Here is a 15,838-nt window from a genome sequence, read left to right as displayed (position 1 = left end):
GAGCAATGTTAGCAGTTCAGCCTCTCATTCTTGCTGTACGCAGATACATTACTTCCTTGTTTTTTGTTCCCTAAAAATTAAACTTTGGCAGTAACCTTTCAAGAAACAGAGTTTAGCATAGATTCTGTGTGTAGCATGATTTTGTTCAGCCAGTTATATATTAAATCTGCTAAGTGTGAAATCACATTAGCGCTAGCTGTTAGCCATTATCCACTAGGCTGTGTTTGGTGATCCAGAGGATTGTGGGATCTTTTCTGGCTGGAGTCAGCAGCTCAATACCTTTTTACTTACAGCAACTGCAGCAGCCTGCCCTAGATACATTTGGTGTGTGTGTGTGTGTGTGTGTGTGTGTGTGATTGCATATGCAGTTGTGATATTATTTGTATGTGTCAGTCTCATGTCTCTTTTGTAAGTGGTGTGTATGAGTGTGTGCGTGTCTTTGTGTCTCATTCCATGCGTGTGCTCGATGGATCCTGTGGCTTTGCCGTCGTGGTAATCAGTTTGCACGTTGGCTGAACTAATTTATCAATTCAGTTCCTCCCACTTGTATTCTCTCCCATGCGTGAACCCTCTCGCTTTTCCCTGTCTCCTTCACAGACAAAACACTTCTTTCTGACAAACCATAAGGGTTTCCTATCTTTTATGCATGCCTTCTGCCTCTCCGACTTCTCTCACCCTCTCCTCTTTTCTTCCATGACTCCTTCTCACTGGTTTTTTCTATTATGTACAGCTGCGTTGCCTTACATGTTAATGGTCTTGAACCATGATATCATGGCATGTTTGCTGTTTCAAAGGCATTGGGAGAGAGCTATGATTTATTGATGAGATATCTGTCCATAACACATCATTTTACACCTACTTGTCTCATAAAGTCATAATTAAGGTTTTTTTACATAAACACTGCAAGGCTCATGATGCACTCAAGGCAGGTGGCATGGAAGTTATGGCTATAGACTGGTAGTGTGTTTACACTTGGCCAGCTGACCCAAGGTGCCCGTGTGGAGCGGGGTGATCAGGTGTGTGTTTTTGTGCACAGCAATGTAAGTGCGTCTGTGACACACACACACACACACACACACACACACACACACACACACACACACACACACACACAGGTATGCATTTGTATGTGTTTCTGTTTGTCTGTGGTGTGTATATTAGGATGTGTGTGTTTGTGTGTGTGTGTGTATGTGTGTCCAGTGGAGTGAGAGGAATGATAGCTAGTGAACCAGGTGGTGAATGCAGACAGGCAATAACTCATGGTAGAGGAGTCGAACAGAGCTGAGGGCTTGTAGAGGAGATATGGTGGGAAAACGCACACATACTTTGATTTTTCTCACTTTTCACTGTCCTGCCTTCCTTTTACTTTTCATCGGCCTCTTTCAAAGCTGTTTGTGTTCCTCCTATCCTCACTTTTATCCTTTCCCTAATTCCTCCTGTCTTCCAACATACTCTACTATATATATTTGTCATTGCATATTTGTCAGCATTCTTCCCTTTTCTTTCCTTCCACTCTCTCTGAAGCATGCTGTTGTAGTATTAGCAATTGCAGGGGGGAAGTGAACAGGGCCGAGGTGCTGCTCACTTGTTTGTTACGACAGATTAAGTCATTGATTTGTAAAAGCGGTGCACTGATGGAGAAGGCCCTTTGCTTCTGAAGATGAGGAGGGAGAGAGAAAGCAAAAGAGGTAGATGCAGGCAGGCTGAGGAGAAAGAGGCAAGGATGAGAGGTTACAGTAAAGAGAGGGGTTAAGTGGAAGTGGGACAAAAGGAGGCAGCATGAGATAGTTAGCAAAATGCTAAATATAGAACAGCGGGATGAGGGGCGGAGATGGGTGAGGAAGATATGAAGATAGAGGAATGAGAAAGGGGTGTAGCCGTACTTTGAATGACAGAGATGTCAGAGAAAGACAGAGGAGGTAGAGTGAGATAGCTTCATCTTTCAAAAGCATTGGCTGCGTCCTCCTTTCCTCTTATATTTGCCGCTCCAGAGAGCATAAGGGAGCAATTGTAAAATACCCTTACCTAGTTTCAGCATTCCCCCAACCAAGGTTCTTTTCACTCCCCTAGGGGCCAACGGTGAGTTTCTAATTAAAACGTTGGGGGCAAAAGGGTAATTATGATAATAACATAATAATATCGCCAGGGTTATTAGAATGTTCTGTGGTCCCCAAATTGCTTCCTCGGAGAGATCAGATTTCAGTGGCATTACGTAAAGTCAAATTTCCTTGAAAGTCAGGTGAAATGAAATGGATTCCCCCGTGGATGAGGTGCAATCTGAGTCTGATTCCCCCATGTATGTTGACACTGAGTCTAAAAAAAGCCCTTTAGTTTCTCCCGACAATGACATATCCAACCCCCCCTTCGCTTACTTCCTAGCTCAATTTAGTCAGAAGAATTTATGTGGTTAGGAAGTGTACTCGTTTGTTTAATAGTTTTTGTTTTGCTGCTTTGAACTCTCCCGTAATAGTGCTTTGTTTCTCTGCAGCCCTGTGTAACGAGCTCTGTGTATTGTAGCTGTGTGTAACAAGAGAACATTTGTTTTTAAGCTTGGAGATCACTGCTTGAATACTAGCTCCAAGCACTGTAGCTTGGAGCTAGCATGCTGGTGCTCAGAGGGGCATCCCGCTGTTTCTCTCAGCTTTCTGCGGTACCTGACTGGGATGAGGCTTTGTGGATCCCTCCTACTCCCCATTTACACACCCCTCTATCCCAGGCAGCCCTGAGGCAGCCCACCTCCAGCTGTGGCTGCCGTTCACTGCGCCGCTTGGTGCAAGTACCGATTGCTTTGGAGTGCCTCCCCTCGCTCAAATAGGCAGTAATTACGGGCTTAAAGAGGTTTAGTGGTCCAGCAAACTACATAATCACCCCCTGAATTAGCCCCAGCTCATCAGCCTCAGTCCAACGAGCAGCACTTACCACTAGCACTAGCTAGCATGCGGCACCCCCTTCCCTTTATTGCACAGAGGGAAGCACAGCAGCAGGTGTTGTGCAACATCCGGCCCCCTTAATAAATTTAGCCTCCCCTGAGTTGGAATAGGGAGGACTAATGAAGCACGCCCTCGCTGTTAGTGAAAGCAACCAGAGGACAGACACCGCACATACAACACACAAAATTAGATGCTTTCCTTCAGTTTCAACAGACCTCACCCTTTACATTCTATGTTAAAGACAACAGTACAGCACTTTGTTAAGACTTGAGACTTGGTCATGTGCATACATGCCATAAGCTTCAGTATACACACAGGCTAGAGACCCACCCAACTGTAAAGCCCATGGATCGTTGTTCACACCCTGCAGCACAGTAAGAACAGCTACAGCAATGGCTGCGCCCTGCACTATGTTATGTGCCCTTAGAGTTTTAGAAAAGCGATGAATGATGCTAATCATCAATTATTATGGTGGAGAAACTGGTAAAGCTGTATATTGTCTAATCCATGTTGTACTAGAGCTTTAATGAGATACTTTTCACCCTTTGCCTCACCAGCTAACTAGATTTATCTCATTCCCATAGGCAAGAGCGCTGTGAGATTTCCTTAAATCAACAAAGCTGTTTTTTGAGAGGAAAAATGCTCATTAATGAATGAAAAGCCCAAGAACATTTTTTTTTATCTTCAGAAGAGATGGAGAGATTTGATGACAAACCAGTTTGAAAGGGGGTATCTTTGCCATATCTGGTGCATATATCTAGGTTTAAAAAAAATACAAAAAAACAATGAATTATTCATTCTACAAGATTTTGGTTGGTTTACTGTAGTCCAATGCCATAAAAGAGGCTGTTTCTACTTTTTTTAAGCTCTACAGCACCAAGATGGGGAACATTTGTTTTGCGCAGCTTGTACAGAGGGCGCTCTGAAACTCTCATCCTGTAGCTGGTTCATTTTGAGTCTCTCAAAAGATCTGTTTTTGCTCTGTTTTGTTATTTTGCATTGGAGCAGCCCGAATCAGAGGAAATTAGGTTAGGGGTGCTTTGTTTTTTTCTGTTGTTGTTTTGTTCACTCTCACTCTCCTTTCTTTTTTTCTTTAATCCCCCCTTTCTCCCAGAGCCAGCTTTGTTGCTGGGTCCCTGCTCCCTAATGAAGTCAAAGGGATGTCAGTCGATGCCACCTACACAGAAAGGAATTTGAAATGGCGTAGCTTTCACAGCACAGCGTGAGCACACACAGAGGATGAAACTTCCACTGAATGAGCAAGACATTTTAGAAATTGGAAGCTTGTTGCATGAGATACAACAGGCTTACAGTTTGGAACGCTTGTTTTAAAGTCTGCTTGTGCTCAGGGTTCTAGGCATTTGTTGTTAGCATAACAATGTGCTTGCTTCCCCAAATATTTAAGGTAATCTCATACACGGCTGGCAGCAGCAAGCCTACACTTCCAGTAAACTCTGCGTGTGTGTCTTTGTGTGTGTGTTTGTAAGACAGTTCGGTATGATACTCTGATGCCCTTCTAGCCAAAAAGGCCCCCGGATTAGCCGTCAGGCATTCCTGATGGGCAGCTCGGTTTCCACGGAGATTTGACCTGGGAACAAGGAGGGGAACAGACCTGGCCTAGTCATGGCTTTTCACTTTTACCTCATCTGGCACATGCAAGTCAATAACCATGCATAATGTTCCTGTAACCTGCCTGGTGTTTCAGGTTGTTGGGGTTTACTGTGTCAGGACTACTTCTTTTATACACGTGCTGAAAAAAAGTAAAAACAAGTATCTTATTGATAACAAAAATAAATTGTTACACATTAACATGCTGTTTAACGTCATTCAATGCATTCTCTGGCATCCTTGGCAAACCCGAACCATCTGGTTTTAAGCTAACTCAAAATACCATTGACCCATGTCTGTTATCCACAGATTGTGCAGGGTCATGGCCTCTTTTTGAGGGACCTCACATGACTGTGACAACATATGATTTTCCTCTCTCTTATTCCTCCCTCCATCCTGTTTCATGGTTGCAGTTTTTTAAAGCTAATGTGGCGTGTCAAGCCTTTTTAATGGGATGCACAGAGGCTTGGGAAGCACAGCTTTAAATAGAAATATATGCAACGCTAACACCATAATGCTAATGGCTGAAGAAGGACTGAGAGGACTGTGTTGGTAAACAAGGATGGAATCACACATGCTAGGATGGAGATGTAATAGTAAAGTTTAGGCTTTCATTTAAAATTAAGTACATATGTTTTAAGATGGTTGAATTTTACAACGATAATCATAGTGTTGTTTTGTCAGTGTTTAAAGGTTGAATAGCTTATTTTTGATCCAAATATTTGGAGCAGTGAAGGGGAAGACAGCCAGAGATAGAGAAAGAGAATAGGAAAGGGAACTGGTTTTGCTGAGGAGGCAAGATGTAGAGAAGGGAGAACAGCAGCAAGATAAAACATTTTTGAATAGCCCTCCCCTCCTGGTGAAGTGAAGCATTTCTGACAAAAGAGTGACTCTTGTCCTCCTCTTATTGCCAGTGAGAGACTAAGATGAGACTTTATACAGTTTATAAGTTGCAAAAATAATAATTAGGCAGCCATGACCTATTGTGAAGTTTTTTTCATGTCCGTAAATGTTTTGGTGAGTTACTGCTCTTGCGGATGAGATTAAGATTCAGCTTGGACAGTTTCTCCTGTAAAGGTGAAAGGTTCACTCTACACAATAGCCCTGTGTCTTGTCAAAGTTACCTTGAGCATGGCACCAAGCAAAGAGCTGCTCCCATATTGTAAGCCATTCCAACTTCAGGTATCTCAAACATAAATGGAAAAGCAGAACAGGAAATCCTAATCATATTGTGAGACTAAGGTCTGGTAACTCAGTTTTTAGATGAGATGAAATAAAAAAAGTAGTCTTTTGCAGATTTATTTCAAGCAATAAAAAAATAATTTTATTGAATATACAATTCTTATATACAACTATAATCTGATTTCTATCTTTGTAGCACTGGTAACTGAAATGGTTGATTTTTTTTTTTTTTTTTTTTACTGCCCTTTCTAGAATATTTTTCTCCTGGGTTAAACATGGGACAAGGGGAATAAAGAGGGGTCTTGCAGAATATCTATGCTCTTATCTCTTTGTTAAATCCCTGGGGCTCAAGATATCCATTTCCATGTCTCCTCCCCTGCCTACTTCTTCCCTCTTCCTCTCTTCCCTTCGTCTCTTCGTCTATCTATCCTTCTCTTGTTCTTGTCAGAGGGGGTCAGAGAGGAAGACGGTCAGACAGGGAGGGGATGTTACTGATGCTCTGTTACTCCCCCACACACACATCTGCACGTAAACACACACACACACACACACACACACACACACACACACACACACACAAACGACCAAAGCTGACAAATAGACAAACACTCCACGCAGCGATGAACTTTATAATATGAACACACTCAAGTAAAATCTTGACTGACTCAAATGGACACACAACAGCCAAGCATGCATACACCCACACATACACACTCGGATTGATAAGACACACAGAAAAGAGAAGCAAAAACACACACTCCTCCTGGCACCCACATGCTAAGAGACAGCAGAGAGTGGTGAGCAGGGTGGAAATTCTCATGAAAGGAGTTGTATATTTGGAGAAGACATATCATTAAGATAGGCGGAGGGAAGAGGGAAGGGAGGGAAGGATGCGCAGAAACTTTCCATCTGCTCTTTTAAAGAACATGTTATTGCTTTTCTCACTAAAGGCCTTTCTCTCTCTTCCTCTCTCTCTCCATCTCTCCCTCTCTCCCAACCCACTGAACCACAGCCAAAGGCAGTTAAGACACCAGAATCACTCACAGACAATATTAAAACTGGGCGACTTGTTGCAGAGCAAGAAACTAAATCACAGTGTTTTGACAGATAGGAGCTAATTTGGCGGCTTCGAAAAAAAGGAGGACAAAAACATTTTTGATGTACTGGCTTTCTGGCCATCTCTTCCTGATAACTCTTGTTATTTTGTACGCAAAAACTCTGGCACATGTAGCCCTTTGGAGGTTGCACTAGGGGCAGGATGTAGAGGTGGAAGAAGTTTTCAGATCCTTTACTTAAAGTAGAAATATCACAATGTAAAAAAACAAAGGAAAAGTACTGCATTCCTAAATAAAAGTTGTGCTATCAGCAAAATGCACTTCAAGTATTAAAAGTGTTAAAGTAATAAATATACTTGGTTACATTCCACCACTGGCAGGATGTGCATCGGAGCACACACTAATGCCACTAAGCACATTTTTCTTAGTGCTGCTGTCTGACATGAGATTGTGTGTGTGTCTGTCTGCGTGTGACTAGTTGTGTATATCTGTCTGTCTGCGTGTGTGTGCTGGGAAGCTAGAGGGAGGGAAGCTTTGAAACAGGGTGTATTTGTGCTGTATTGTGGCCCTCGGCATAGCCGCGGCCCCTCAATATCACGAGGCAAGCACTCCTGCTTCCACAGATCTACAACATGGACACAGTGATCTTTTTATGTTCAATCAGCTTTGTTTGTTGAGAATAAAGACTTAAAAGACACATTGTTCATGGGATCAGCTTTAATATGTCAGCAGTGAGTGTTTGTGGTGTCTATATGTAAAGTGCTTCATGCGTCAAGAGATCAGATGACACAGGCAGGCGCCACGTATTTGCAGCTATTTTAATTCTGATATTATCTGATCAGTCTGCTTTTAGAAAGATGGATGGACAGTTCACGTGCATGTATACGCACACACATACACCTAAAGGCACACAAATGGTTGCAGAAAACTACTGGACACAAATTTGGCCAGAGGCGACAATGCAATTATGACTTAGCGCATGAAATTAGCCTCCTTGTGTTCCCATTCCCCACAACCAATCACATGGACAAGGGAAGGCTGGGAAAAATCAGTTTCCTCTCTCTCTCTGTTGGGTTGTCCCAGCATTAAACACAATCCTGTTCATTATGTGCAGAAAAAACTGTAATGAAAAAATGAAAACGCTGGCGCCTCACTGATTTTGCACGTCTGATTGACTATTTAGCGTGTGTGCTCTTGTTAGACATACTCTGTATATTATACAGTAGTCATATGTGTGGCGTCTATTTTTGGTCACCATAACAAGGGAGAATAACTGAATAAATGTCAGGGTGGCCTGTTCCTGTCATTCACACAAATAAATTCTCTGAAAAATGACAGATCTTGTATTTGCACTGAACAGCCAATACACACATGCAGCCGCTCTCTTATTTTATTGTGACTTGTACGTTTTATGCAATAAAAAACGACATAGACAATTTTAATTTTGTAAGTGTCGTTAAGTGGCTCTTTGCCTTTTTCGGTAAAAGTAACCTGTGAAATGTTTTCCCTTTTTCATTTATAGTTTGAATTGGCATAGATAACATGAGGAAATGTCACAGGGCTAGTACCCAGTAATTCACACAATACTTTTGCAGAATGGATCCTTCAGTGATTTTTAATGATCATCTTTAGTTATTTATGTATCTCTCAATTCTTTCCTAAATGTATACATTCAATTTTGGAATATCTGTAGTTTCCAGTTAGTGCTATCCCTTCAACAATCTATTCTCTCTCTCCCTCGCTTGCCTGCTCCTCCCTCCTCTCCTCCTCTTTTATGGCCTGCCTATGGTGTTCAGCACAGTCCATGTCTTGTCTCAGTCATGAACAGAACATTGTCCTCCATGAACAAGGCTCCGTGCAACTGTCCCCCCAACTCTAATATAAATCAACACACTCCCCGAGTTCACATTTATCCAATTTATTCATTCTATATATTTAAACAGGTGGCTCGACTTTAACTGTTCTCAGCTGGCTTCTCTAGGAGGGGGTGCAGTCAGTCGTTTATATTTAAATACCGGGCTTGAAGTAAATTTAGGTTGTCTTTCCCACAGTTGAACTGTTGTTTCCGCATTCATGTGTGCATATTTACAAGTCTTCAGATAAATATAAATCTCAGAGTAAGATAAAGTAATGAATTTTGTATCAGAAGAAATTCCAACAAAATGGGACAGTCTTTAGTGTCAAGGTGATGAGGCTTGAGTAAAGACAAAGAGAGAGAAAGATAAGATAAAAACGTTGAAAGTTGAATCATCTCTGTATAACAAATGTATTTACCTTAGAAAAATGTAACAGTGTTCTACCCTCTCACTGGTAGGTATTTTGATATTTAAGTTTCAAACATCACAAAGTTAGTCAAAAGGATGAAGGCTTTCTGTACTAAAGTTTCTTACAATCAGCGCAGTCAAGCTGCAAAAATGATCACAGAAAACTGGAATACTTGCCATGTTATTGTAGCAACTGCAATAAATATAAAAGCAAACAGCAGCAATGAAGACAAGAGATTTTACATTCTCTTGTCTGTATTCCATCAGGTTAACATTACATATTCCCCACTCACTGATTACATATGCAGCAGGGTGAAAGGGGGGCCGTCGACGCGAATATATTTGTGTAAGAGGCTGCCTAATTACCAGAGCTGGTTCTCCACTTCACTTAACTTTCTAATTGGCTTGCCTTTTTGGCTGCCATTAATTACAAGATTTCATATTCCATTAATGATCGGGGGGAGAGAGGCACGTGAATGTGCACACACTCACACACACTTACAGTATACATCCAGATAGACATACGCACAGGCACATACTGACACCTACGCATCACTGAGCATGAGCACACGTCTCATTTTCTCCCTCTCATTACGCAGTATGATTTTGTGTGTGTCTTTGTGTGTGTGTGTGTGTGTAACCTGTGCCCTACAACAACTTTCTTTGCTAAAAGGCACATCAAACTATTTTTTCAACAACAAGAAGCTTCATTAAACAATTTTTGGTCAGCCTTTTCTCATAAATGTTGTCTTTCTCTCCTGTAGCATCCCTACCCGTCAGAAGAACAGAAGAAACAGCTGGCGCAAGACACAGGCCTCACCATCTTACAAGTGAACAACTGGTAAGTCATTTCAGAGTTTACATGCAGTCGATTTGAGGGGTTTGTACCCGCAGGCTATCCAAGTTCTTAATGATCGGAATTAATGCCTCCACTCCACCCCTATTTTCATCCTACACACACACAGAAACACACCCCCACACCACTTACCGAATGATCCTCACCTAGATCAATCTATCTAAAGAGATATGGCCTGGGGTGATTTTCCAAACCAACAGCCTAACTCAGCCCAAACATGAGCATCCATGTTAATTAAGAGTCAAACTACCATCCAATAAAATCATCCAACTTGCATGTTTGATGATTTTATTGGATGTTTTCCCAGTTATACAAGAATGATTACTGAAAAAGTGGTAGCTCTGAAGTTAATTATAGGGTTTTGCTTTGACTGACTTATTTTGGAGATTGTGGCTTTTTGTACCACCTTTTACTGTGATTAATATTCATTTTAATCAGTCGGTGAACATCTCATTTAAACATTTATTCTCTCTTGGTAAAACTTTTATTCCCAGCTTATGCACCATATTATCCTTGAAACCTTTTTCAGAGATAGTTAGTAATGCACTTTAGAGACTTCCACAGATGACAATGACATATTTGCAAACAAATTACATCTTAAAAAGCAAGAAAAATTGCAGTAAACTTAAATTAACAAACAAGAAAAGTTACACTAAACATGCAGTTACTTTGATCCTTGCATTATATCACAAGTTGCTCATTATCCTCTGATCATTATTCAAAATCAAAATGTATGTAAAAACCTTTTTATTTGACACTATTGTGTCCACTGACCATATATCCTTTTACACATTATTATTTAGCACTTTTTCATAATGCATTTAGTATTTTAACTTGTCCTTGTTAACAAGGAGCCTAGCGTAGAAGTTCACAACCTGATTGCTATCCTGCCTTTGCAAATTAATGATTTAAAAGTGGCAACTAGCCTGTTAATTGGGCAAAAGCGTGAAAGGCTTGCGCCATAAAATAAGGTTGCTAACTAGACTTTTTAACCTTAGGTAGCTCTGTAAAAGGTAGAAAGGAGCCTTATGCCCTTGTGCGGCTAGTCTTATCAGAGAGATGGCTATCAGCACATGCTTAGTGTTATTAGCCATGTCTAATTAAAGGGGCTGGAGTCTGGGCTGGCAGGGCCCAGGTGGAGGGTGTTTGATCTGAGCGGCCCTTAAAATAATCCTTGAACGTATCAGTCAATTGTTAGGTACAGGCATGAAAGTGGAGACTGCAGAAACCAGCAGAAGGAAAGAGAGAGTTAAGGAGTCAGACAGAGTGAAAAATAGATGAAGAGAAAAAGATAAGGAGTGAGGGAGAGAAAGAGATGAGACATGATAAATCCCCATTACCAGCAGTCTAATGATGTTAACATTATTCCCAGCCTTTGTTCAATCTCAGACCTAAGAGACAGACAGACGTTAGATTAGGGTATGGTGTATCAGTCTATAGAGAATTCATTTTACACTGGGCCAAAAATAATGCGTGTGCGCACACACACACACACACACACAGACACTCTGGCAGAAAAAAGGCCTCCTGACCAGAGGGAATCCTGTAGAGGTTATCAAATCACGTGACCCCTCTGAAATCCATGGGGGTCAATTCTTACAGCTGAGATAAAACCAAGCAGTGCGTGTGTGTGTGTGTGTGTGTGTGTGTGTGTGTGTTTGTGTTTGTATGTGAGGCCAGACAGACAGACAGTCACATGAACAGTAGCCTGGTCACTTAAGGCTGAGCTGACTGTGTGCTCTCATTCTGTTTGTTCTTTTTATTGGTAGGGGGATAGCAACACACCCTGAAGGTGTGTGTGCGTATGTGTATTTGTGCATGACCAGCACACACTGTGTAAATCGTGGGAGGTTAATCTTGGTTTGTGGAAGATAGTCTGTGTGTGTGTGTGTGTGTGTGTGTGTGTGTGTGTGTGTGTAAGAGAGGGGAACCGGGGGTGGTTAATCTAAGGGGTATTAGCTGTTAAACCCTGCATGCTGGGATCCCGCTGCCCCCTCACATTTTGTTGTATACAAGTGTGTGTGTGTGTGTGTGTGAGTGTGTGCACGCTTGTCCAGGGGCATATTTCTGTGCACGGTTGTTAGAGTGAGCGAGTAGTACATTGTAGCATGGAAGGGTGATTGAGAAGGAAAACAATAAAGTGAAAAGATGCGGTGACGGAGAGATAAAAACAAAGACATGGAGAGAAAGAGAGATTGAGGAGAAATAGAAGAGGAAAGGTGGAGATAGAGGATGGAAAAAAAAAAGATGACGGGGAAGAAAGGAAGATAGATAGACAGTCACAGAGAGAGAGAGAGAGAGTGAGAGAGGTTACGTTAGGGGAACTGCCATTTCGCAGGCGTGTTGTTGTGCTGGTTGGGAAGCCCCGTCATTGGGTGTCTCCATAGCAACCCCCGGTGATGTTACCTCCTGACCCACTGATTTAGTGAAGTCAATTTCCCTAGCTGTGATTCTGTTTGTCAGTGCTGCTCATGAACACACACTTGCTCACACACGCACAGACAAATGCATGAGTTACACACACGTTTTCTCATGCATTTACTTGCACCAAAATCAGGTCCACAACCGTGACATCAAGCCAAAGAGGACTTCAGGAAGCATAAAACACTTAGTAGGAGTGTGTTTCACGGTCATACCCCGGCCATTGGCATTGGATTCATGTCGAATGGCTACAGATGAACTCTGGGTCATCCATGTTTGTTGTCCCAAAAGGGGAAGACCTAACGATGACAAACATGTGCAACTGACAAATAAATCGCACACAAACACTCTCCCTTTCTCTGTTTATCTTCTACACACACACACACACACACACACTCACACACACAATCTCTTTATTCACATGTGTGCAATGTGCTTTTCTTCACATATATACTCACACACTATCTCTTATACACCCGCATTCTGTCTCGCCCTCTCTCTCTCACACGCTCACATGCACCATAGATGTGTTAACACACATGTCGGTGTGTATTATTGATGAGCGAGCACGCGGTAGGGCTCAGCAGATTAAATAAAAATGCTAAAGGCCGGCAAGGGGCGCAGATCACTCATGAATTATTGGCAGAAATACGCTGCACCAGGGAATCTCAATTTGAATGGAGAGTGTGTGTGTGTGTGGTAATGCATGTACACATTCATAAAGCAGAATCCTATATTGAGAATGTCCACACCCAAATGCATACACACAGACTCCCTATACAGGTAAGGTATGTACACTCAGAGTGTATTGTTTCCACACACCCACACACCCGACACAAACAGATAAGTCACCACATGACACAAACAAAATAATAATAAAATAATAAGTACAATCTTCACTATTGAATTAAATATACAAAGAAGCCAGTCTAATCTCCAGTGCATTTTGAAGACATAAAGGATTATATCATGCAATAGATTTAATTTTTAACATCTTGTTATGGTTTTCAGTCAAAAAAAGAAAGCAAAAACCCTGTTTAAAGCAAACCAATACTGAGTTTGAAAATATTGTTTATTGTAACAGACCAGTGACGTTTGTCCTACAGACATTTTTATTCTGTTTCATTTCACTGAGCTGTGAAACTGTCACACATGAGTTGCTGTCCCTCATATGCCACTGTAGGAGTGGTGTCTGATGACAAAAGTACACAGCCAGATGCAGAAGATATCATCTCTGCGTAAAATCAAACAAATCTTAGAGGCATTTATTTGCAGTGCAATTAGTTTACTTAAAAACAATTTCTCCCTGAAATAAACTTTTAAGTTTGTTATCCTCAGTAAATGTAATTCTGGACCAGAAGTGGATCTTTCTGGCTAAGAAAGAGCTGAATTACTAGAGCTGTCCAACCTGTTGATGGACATTCTCTTGCTTTTTGTATGAGTAGATAATGACTGCGTGTTCATTGTTTCTAATAATTTCAGTGACACATTGTCACCTGACATCGTGACATGTCTTGAACAAAAAAATCCTTTTGTGTATGAGCATTTCTGACAACTAATGAGCTTTGAGATTAACCGGCTCTCTGCCTCTATCGTTGTTTTTTACCTGGGTCCACAATGGATTACATGATCACCTGCTGGAGAAGTAAAGAAAGAAGTCAAGCAGTAATCAAATCAAAAAAAGAACCAGTTTGTCCCAGATTTAGGTCTATCAACAGACATAGTATCTAGGTGTCCTTAACAATACAATCCTTTACTTGCTCACACATTGTAAACCACTCTGAATCAGGGCATCAGCTAAAAGCTCAAAGCGTAACATATAAAATGTCTTTCTCTGTCTACTTTCTTTTTCTCTGGCTACAGTCAGTATCTCTCTGCTAAGTTCTCCTAACGCTCCAGTGATGTAAAAATCGATGGCGAGGTCATCAGGTTTCCCTTGTTGGCTGCCCCTCCCCTTCCTGTCTGCAATTTAATAATGCCCCTTTAAAGGCAGTGTTTAAGCCTCGCCGAGCGATTGTTTTGTCAATAAGACCTCCTTTTACGAACGTCTTAAAAGCATAGAGGGAGAGCGAGGGAGAGAGAAAGAGAGAGAGGTAGTATTTAAGAGGGCAGAGTGGACGGACGTTGAGGCTACTTAGGAAGGAGCAGCGTGGCACGTACATATATATGCCGCTTATCGGGTTTCTGAAAGGGCGAGCAGAGGGAGAACAGAGGAGGGAAAGGGGTGAGGAAAGGGGAAGGAGAGCAAGTGAGTGGGGGAGGAAAGAGACATGGGGTGGGGTAAGAAAAAAATGCAAACATGAAAACATGGACAGAGAGGAAGCCCTTATTGTTTGTTTTATTTCTTTTTAGTAACAATTTACAGAGTTTAGACAATTTATTTAATCAAAATTAAAGGATAATTCAAGTTTATTACAAGTGGGGTCATATTTTCTTAGGTTTGGCCATTGTTTATTAGCAGTTATGATAACATTGTGCTGTTCTGGGAATGCTGTGACAAAGGAAAAAAGAAGTCAGGCAGGACAAGTCAGATAATCAGACAGGTTTTAAACAAACTCCCAGGTTAGCCAAACGTATCAAAGAGAAAAGAAAGGCAAAATGTGAAATTTTTCCCAGTTGGTCTGTTGTAAACATTCCTTACAGTTAACAGAACAAAACCAGTGAGGAATTATTACGTGTGTGCTCACTTTCGGTTTTACCACCAATAAACAACTGTTAGCTTGTTTATAACCAGCCTGATCTTCTGATTGCATCTGACAAAGCTGTAAGATATTGCCATCAAATATTCCCATGTCCCAGAAATGACTTTAGTGAGTACAATGTCTTCACAACTAATAGAAATCATGACCCAAACTGTATCTAAGGCCCAAGCTGTAATAAACCATAACTGTTCTTTAAAATGTGAGAGAGACAAACAGGTAGAGTGAGATGAGTTGCATGGTTCAGTATGTTGACAGGCTAGAGAGAGAGATGCTGGAACTTGTTCGCAGAAAGCCTTACGAGGTGTGTGTGTGTGTGTGTGTGTGTGTGTGTGTGTGTGTGTGTGTTTTGGAATTAGCAGGCCGAGTTTCAGTCCATGCCCTAGAGCTTGTTTCATACACTGCAGCTCTGTCAAGTTGCTTCAGCCTGAAACTCCCTGACATTACAGCGAATACCACACACACACACACACACACACACACACGCGCGCAAACACATACGCACACACACACAAGTTTCACTAGATATGACCTCACCCTCAGACCTAAACACTTTGAGTTAAAATGCGAAAATCATTTCAAAAACAATATTTTCTTCTCTCAGTTTGAAGTCTGTTGCTACCAATAGCCTTTTCACAGGAATCTTTAGCCTGTGCAGACACGACCCTGTCTTTACTGTATTATGTCAACAGAAATGTGTGCAGACGTGTATGTGTGTGTGTGTGTGTGTGTGTGTGTGCTTCTACACATATAGGTGCCCATGTGCAAAGACACACTGTGAACCGAACACCATCTCTCCCCCCACCCTTCTCTCTTTCTTCCT

The 15,838-nt window shown here is 41.6% G+C and overlaps 1 protein-coding gene across 2 annotated transcripts in view; it reads left to right on the top strand.

Annotated features, from left to right (window-relative positions):
* Nucleotides 1-15,838, top strand: part of meis1b (Meis homeobox 1 b) — an 80,035-nt gene that overhangs the window by 46,538 nt on the left and 17,659 nt on the right. For both annotated transcript variants that reach the window (XM_038736852.1, XM_038736851.1), the window contains exon 9: nucleotides 9,804-9,880. In XM_038736852.1, the coding sequence (XP_038592780.1) occupies nucleotides 9,804-9,880 (77 nt within the window). The remainder of the gene's footprint in view (nucleotides 1-9,803; nucleotides 9,881-15,838) is intronic.

The sequence above is a fragment of the Micropterus salmoides genome, unplaced genomic scaffold (genome assembly GCF_014851395.1).
Source record: "Micropterus salmoides isolate LMB-PRFRI ecotype aquatic unplaced genomic scaffold, ASM1485139v1 Ms_hic_scaffold_22, whole genome shotgun sequence".
NCBI classification, from domain to species: domain Eukaryota; kingdom Metazoa; phylum Chordata; class Actinopteri; order Centrarchiformes; family Centrarchidae; genus Micropterus; species Micropterus salmoides.
This window is presented reverse-complemented; position numbering and strand designations above follow the sequence as displayed.